The sequence below is a fragment of the Nematolebias whitei genome, chromosome 10 (genome assembly GCF_014905685.2).
Source record: "Nematolebias whitei isolate Nwh7 chromosome 10, NemWhi1, whole genome shotgun sequence".
In the NCBI taxonomy this organism is placed as follows: Eukaryota; Metazoa; Chordata; class Actinopteri; order Cyprinodontiformes; family Rivulidae; genus Nematolebias; species Nematolebias whitei.
This window is the reverse complement of record NC_056507.1, coordinates 29,768,163-29,775,723: the sequence shown is the minus strand read 5'-3', so window position 1 is coordinate 29,775,723 and position 7,561 is coordinate 29,768,163. Positions and strand designations below refer to the sequence as shown.

General features: G+C 40.0%; 1 protein-coding gene across 1 annotated transcript in view; it reads right to left on the bottom strand.

Moving 5' to 3' along the window:
• The window catches only part of pnpla2 (patatin-like phospholipase domain containing 2), a 13,623-nt gene extending 7,409 nt beyond the window's left edge, over positions 1–6,214 (bottom strand). The window contains exons 1-6 of the mRNA XM_037682956.1: positions 6,028–6,214; positions 5,215–5,447; positions 3,025–3,090; positions 2,003–2,212; positions 1,826–1,886; positions 1,228–1,431 (exon numbers count right to left, since the gene is read on the bottom strand). Coding sequence (XP_037538884.1) covers positions 1,228–1,431; positions 1,826–1,886; positions 2,003–2,212; positions 3,025–3,090; positions 5,215–5,447; positions 6,028–6,214 — 961 coding nt within the window. The remainder of the gene's footprint in view (positions 1–1,227; positions 1,432–1,825; positions 1,887–2,002; positions 2,213–3,024; positions 3,091–5,214; positions 5,448–6,027) is intronic.
• Positions 6,215–7,561: the final 1,347 nt, after the last annotated feature.

Genomic DNA, 7,561 nt, shown 5'->3' with positions numbered 1-7,561 from the left:
AATAAAGTAGATGCCATTTCCTGCATTCTGGTGTATTTTAACGGGTGAACACTTGATTCAATAACTATTTTAGAGAGCAACAAGGAGTAGCCTGACCAACAGCTCTCCTTGTGTGAATAGAGCAGCTTCGCTTCTCTAAAGCATCCTACACCCACCCACCCCCACACACGTCAAGTATTATCTCCATCACCACTGCCTTCATGTGCTTCAATTCTCGGTTGTTTAATTATACAATGAGAAGACTTAAAAAAAAAAAGTATTTTCAACATTTTGATCGCTGTTATTTTGACAAATTGGCACCATTGTTTTGATACGTGACGTATGTAACGATGATGTAATCAATCAAAAGTTTCTCTCATATTTATAAATAATTTTTAAAAATTAATGACCCACTTAAACTGTAAAACTGATTTTCAATTTAGTTGTGCTGTTTAATTACCATCCATCCATTATCTTTACCCGTTTATTCCATTTTGGGTCACGGGGGTCGCTGGTGCCCATGTCCAGCAATCACTGTGCGAGGGGCGGGGTACACCCTGGACGGGTCGCAAGTCCATCACAGGGCCTGCTTAATTACACTTTTGTGTTTTAATTAACTGGCACATGACTGAACTTTTAGGGGCAGAGATTTTTTTAAGGGTAGAAGTGGAAATTCTTACTTGAAGGGGCAGCTCTGACATGTTAGGAAGCTCGTAAGTGGCTGTTATGTTGAAAATGAGCGTTTATGTAATTATTTTTAGATTACATATCAAATATAGGTTTTATTCTTCCAAGGCAGTAAGCCTGAGAGTTACCAGATCCAAGCAAACAGTTACTGGAACGCACCCTGTCAAAATAAGAGCGTTCCCAGATCCTGTTCCAGATCTGGCTCAAATTAAGCCCTGGTTTTGCCCAATTAAAATAAAACTAAAACACTGAACAATGCAGCTCTTCCACTTTATGCTTTACTTATTCAAAACAAACTTAATTTTTCCTCAATAATTAAAAAAATATATCACACAGTGAATGTTTTACTCATTGTATTAGTTCTAGTATTTACATATTTGCAAAGGAAATGACAGAAAAACTGCTAAAACCGGCCCTTTTTGTTGTGACAAGAATCAATAAAATTCAGTTTTAAGTTAGTTTTGGTCAAAGCTTGAAAGAGCCACTGCAGAGGGACTAAAGACTTGCAGACCCCTGAACTAGACAGTCGATTTAATACATGTGACGCTACAATTATGTTACCTTTGTGCAGGGTGGGTGGAAGATACTCAATGATATGCTCGTCTAGTGACGAGCTGGAAAACACCATCAATGCTTTTGCTTCTGCCTGTGGTTTATCTTCATCCTCATTTTTCCCAGCATCCTGCTCTCCATCAGCAGCCTCCTTTTCCTCTCTGTTGGCCAGCAGGGGTATGACACTTTGAGGCCCGTTGAAGTTAAGCAAACCTGGATTCAAATAAAAAACAAACATGCTTTATTTGATTATCAATCTATGGACAACAATATCTGTAACACGAGGCTGTTTATATGTTGAATAAAATATACAGCTAGCTCATAAAAATCAACACATGCTGACTTTGCAGAAGCGTGTTGACTTATAGGTATGTGTGCATACATTACAACAGGGAGTAACACGTGCCTTATCACAAAGAAAGGCAGCCTATTGATTTGATGACTTCGTAACAGGAAGCACAAGCTCTGATAAGAGTATCAGTGCGATATCCTGTGTACATACTAAAAATTTCCATTCAAAATAAAATTAAATAAAGACATCAATAAGATAAAACTCGCCTGGTAAGTTTTAGAGACAGAGTTGAAGGAAGTTCAAGAAAACTCTTACCGTTTCTCTTTAAAAAGTGCAGAGCATCTTTGTACCCCTGTTTACACATGGCCTTCATAACCTGAAAGCAAACATATACGTTTATCTCTCATGTGTCAATGGAGTCCACTCAGATTATCTGGAGGAGGTTGGGTTTTTTTTCATGTGAGATGGGGGACGACTCCAGCAGACGCCTACCATTGGATCCGGAGGGAAGAGAGCTCTGGAGACTCGGTACAGGTTGGTGAGGGTGAACTGGATGCTTGTGTTGGTGAAGCGCAGCTCGTGGATGTTGGTGGAGGTGTCTCGTGGGCAGATGTCGCTCTCTCCCGAGAACGGGGACACGGTGATGGTGTTTTTCAGCTCGTACTGAGGCAGGTTGTCTGAGATTCCTCCGTCAACGTATCGCTGAGTGGCAAAAAGACACAACAATCAATCAATGACTGCACAAAGTTTCTCGAAGTGGAACCGAGAGACGTTTATCTGCAGAGGAGGTCATAAACAGGATGTGATAATAGGGAGATCATAACCTACGTACTGATAAGGTGTTTTTTTTTTTTTATCAACGATTGTGAAATGTTAAACTTGGAAGGTAGCTGCAGTGTGTAAACAGATAATGACATCAGCTTTGTGAATTTGAGTCACAAGGGGAGCTAAGTAAACTCAAAACCTTCGCCAGCACGATCACATTTGGCTCTGCCACTCGGCCACTTTTGGCCATGAGCCCCACATACACACAAATACAAGTGAGCTCCTAAAACTCATCGCAAAAGTCACAGAGGGAGGGGTGCTGGGCCAGGATATTTCTGAGAAAACCTTTACACTGGAAACATGTTCAGCCAAAGGCAAGAAAAATACACTGCCCCCTTTAGTGTGAGATCTCTGACATAAATACCAACACCGGTAGAATTTTATAACCATTGTTTACACACACGCGCGCGCACATGCACGCATACACATGCCATTCAGAGCAAACACATTCCTGGAAGGGCCGCAGTGGGCACAGTTGCAAAAGAAACGTGCCAAAAGCAATGAAAACGAAACACAAAGAAAGGAAAACTGAGTGTACGCTACAAACAAACAACAGTGCCTTGATTGTGCTGTTTGTAACATAAAATCCATACACATCACTGGGTAAACTGAGCCTCGTTAGCCTGAAAACAGGAGCCTGGCTGCAGAAGAATGGGGGACACATGATCAGTGAAAGTGAATTTACTCACCACTCCTTGAAGTGTGGGAGGAATGAGGCCACAATACACCGGGATGTAGGCGCTGCAGACACATGCCTGATCAACACAAGGAATAACACCACAATAAGAGTTTGACTATGTAATATTTAAACTGCTTCCAAGAACCAAACCATCACAGGTTTGAAGCATGCAAACATCACATATTATCAAAACGAACATCTTCTACATGTTTTGGTCTGTTTATGACTATTGGTTTGACAGTTCTGTAGAAACACGTGGCAAAACACTAACTGCAATCTTTGCTTTGATTGATCCGTGGAGATCACCTTCTGTGTTAAGGCTGGTAATAGTGTATCTGCTTCAGTGCCTCTTTCCTGCGGAGTACCGCAGGGCTCGATTCTTGGACCCCTTCTCTTATCTGCTCCCTTTGGGGTCTATCCTAAGGAAACATTGTCTTTCATTTCATTGTTATGCTGATGATTGTCAGATTTATTTGCCCTTAACACCAAATAGTTCTTGGTCCATTCACCCTCTGTTAAAATGTCTTGATGACATCAAGGCATGGATGGCTTCAAATTTTTTAAGTTTTAATGATTAGAAAATTGAAGTTATTGCGTTTAGCCCTAGCTCCACCACTGTCTCTGTTCCTGTAAATCTTGACTCTCTTCAGCCATATCTTAAGCAGTCTGTTACTAATCTCGGGATGGTTTTAGACTCTGACTTTAAGTTTAATCAACAAATCAACTCTGTTCTGCAAAAAAGCTTCTTCCAGTTAAGGCAGATAGCTAAGCTTAAGTCAGTGTTGTCCAGATCTGACCTTGTAAAATTAGTCCATGCCTTCATTACTACCCGACTGGACTACAGTAACGCACTCTATGCTGGGGTCAGTCAGGTCTCCATTTTACATCTCCAGCTCATCTAGAACGCTGCTGCTCAGCTCTTAATTGGAACTCGTAGGTTCGAGCATATTACACCAGTTTTATCCTCCGATTTAGTATTTTATTGTTCTGCGTTTTTATGTTTCTCTTTGATGTTTTTAATTAATTTTCAGCTCTATCGTTATTTTTTCCCCCATTAAATTACTCCCATTGATTTCTTTGTTAAGCACTTTGGTAACAGCTTCTGGTTCAAATGTGCTCTATAAATAAAGTTGACTTGACTTAAGACCTCTAACTGATGTTTCACGACCTACAGTGGAGTCCCAACACCAACTTTGAAAACCACTACTTTGAAAAATTCATCTGCACTGAAGTTAGATTTTATTTACCGTCGTCCCTCGCCATATGGCAGTTCACTTCGGGGCAGAGATCATGTAAAGATAGGGCAGCCGACTTGTGACCAGTAGGTAGCAGGTTCAACTCCTTGCTATGTCCATATGTCGTGGTGTCATTGAGCAAGTCACCTAATCCCTAACTGCTCCCCGGACACTTACATAGTTGCCCACTGCTCCACCTGGGTGTATCTCAGGTGTGTTGGGTTAAATGCAGAGAACTAATTTCATCATTATATGGAAACATACAGTGATGACAACACAGCACTTTACACTTTTTGCGGTTCACTGTATCGCAGATTTTTTACACCTGCTTTTTATTTTGTGTGTACTGTGCATTCATCTCATCGTCATCATCTTCATCGCCAAAGTGTTTACGAGCATATGAAGTGTTTATAGGAGAGTGGGAAAGGTTTGTAGGAGTGTGGGAAGAGTTTATAAAGCTTTAATATATATATATATATAAATAATAAAATAAATATAATGCTGCTACTTCACAGATTTTCCTATCTGGAACGTAACCCCCGCAATAAGTAAGAGATCACTGTATCTGATAAACTTGTGAAAGAGTTATAGCAGTATTTTTTTATTTAACAATCGCAATGCATTACTTGAAAATGTATTTTTTTAAATAGCCAATTAATTAAAACCTTGAATTGGAAGTATTTTAACAGCATACTACTTGGAAAGAGTTACCGATGAGGCATTCAAATACAGCACTGACAACAATGAAACAAAGAGAAGCAAAAATCCTCACACCAACACTACATTAAACTCATAGTTGAACAATTTGCTCAGTAACCATCTGATATATTGAGTTTTCCTAACAGCTGCAGCTCCAGACTCTCAGGTAACACCTGGAACACAGCTGGAAGCTGAAGACACTCATGATTTAGTTCTAGTGATAAAAGAATGACAGATACAGAAGCGTGTCAGTGTTCTGTTGATACCTGCACCACCTCCTCCTTGCCGTTGAAGAGGGACACCAGAACATTTTCTCCATCTGCCACCCGAGTGAGAGAGATTCCCAGTCGCCCGCTCGCCCGCAGATGGCTATCAGACGGCAGCGTGCGCCGCAGCATGTGGCGCACGATCTTCACCAGGTTAAAGGAAGGATGCATGGGTCCGAGGAATCGCTTCCTTGCCTCCTTGGCAACCTCGATGATGCTCGCACCTACCTCCCCTATAGGAATTAAAAAAACAAAACAATAGTTAATTACTGCATGTGGGTCTATAGTTGATCCGCAAAATTGCTGCCTCTGTTTGTTGCCCAATGAAAACAAGATTTGTACATTTGAAGTAGTTTTGCACAATTTTCACATCTTTTTTGGAATCTATCTATCTGTCTGTCTGTCTGTCTGTCTGTCTGTCTGTGTGAGCGACAAGCATCAATCAGGATTGTGAATAATTAGGTATGTGATGTTTATATGGTATAAATCTTTTTTTTTTCTAACTCTATCTGCATTTTAAAGTGAATACATATAGAAACAATCAAGCAGGTATCTGACTTGGCTTCATAAGAAACTATAATTGCAAAGCAGGAGTCACAGGACAGACTAAAAGTGAAGTTTTTTTGTTTGTTTGTTTTGAACTGAGGTGCCTGAAATTCAAAAACAACTTGGCTGGAACTCCAAAGCAGTCATAAATGTATCTGAATCTCTAATTAGAGTTCGTTTGGAGTACATTTATTAAGTGTACCCCTCAACTATGAATTTTAGCGGGTTTTCTCCCCCTTCAGCTCAGATCTGTGTCTCTGTACCTACCCAGACATACTTCAGTGACCAGAGCAGTGGCGGTCAGAGCCCCAGCTGATGCTCCATAAATGTGCCTGGCGTTGTGGACCAGAAAGGGAGCCTGCTCCTGCAGGCAGCTGGCCACACCGACATGGTAGATCCCCAGGAAGCCGCAGCCTGCGAAGGAGATGTTCCACGGAGAGTCTAACGGGAACATCTTTGGAACCGTCTACAAAAGATGATGCTACAGCCCTCAGTCTAAACAAAAAGAAGCACAAACCACCTTTTACCGTTTACTGTTAGCATTCCCGTTTGGAGTAAAACTCTGTTAGCTAGTTTGTTTTAGCCGGAACAAGTAGACAAGTCTACATTATTCAGAAAAACTACGAATTATGGAGGCTAAACTACACCCCGTTAGTCAATTATCAGCGAAGCACAGCTGGTTAATAAGCACGTAGTAAACTATGGAGACCTGTTGTTGTTTCACGTGCAGCTCCAGCGTATAAAGTGTAGTGGGCGTGTGCTAACCTCGGCTTGTCCAATCAGATTCTAGACAGTGAGGTACATTGACCAATCATAATCGAAGAAGGTGGACAAACCAGCCAATCGTAGAGGACGTCTCATGAGCGGTCCCTGCTTTGTGACAGCAGTCCGCCTTGAGGAATCCGCGTTTTGTTATGGTCTTGCGAAAGTTATGTCCGTGTTTGTGTTCTTACTTTTGTCAGAAAAATGGGTCTCTAGAGACGAAAATGGGCTTTATTTTGGGCTTTATTTTACGAGAAGGTGTATTGATTTCTTGGAATACACATAGTCAGAATGTTGTTTACAACCAGTAGTGGACTTTTTCAACACTGCCATCTGCTGTATGTTACACAAGTTTTACATAAACACTTTGCAAAGTGCAATAATAATAATAAAAAAAAGCTTTTATACTTGTTTTGATAGAAATTTTAAAGAGTTCACATCCACGAAATCTTTGTATTTTTAGCAAGTTTAGCAATGTCACTGCAATGTTCACAGAACTGGACTACAAATAATCCCAGCTGTGAGTTGATAAAAAGTTCTGATTAGGACATTCTTTGGAGTATCCTGTTGTGAAACAAGAAGCAACTACAGTTCATGTTTCTAAAACCGTATACTTCCCTTTTTTAAACAAATATGCCCCAAGAAAAGGTCAAAACGTGTCATTCTACTGTTCAAATTTGTCACTCAATTTATTTTCATCATAACACATATTTATTGTAGTTAAATCAAGCGTCTCTTGTACCTAAACGTAAAGTTTAAAGCGTTCTGCACAACTTTCTTTAAAGCAATATTTTATTTATTTGTTTGCCAGTTTCGATGTATATTTTTCTAAATGTCAGTTACATGGATTCCTGGTGCATGCTCAATAATCCAGGTAGAACATCTAACAAAGTTAAATCAGGTCCTTTGGACGAATTACATTTTTTTATTATTAAAAATATGTTTTTATTTTTATTTTTTCATTTTTAATCATATTTTTTTAATTCGTCCAGATTACCTGACTTAACTTTGTTAGAGCATTATTAAATGCATTTTGAGC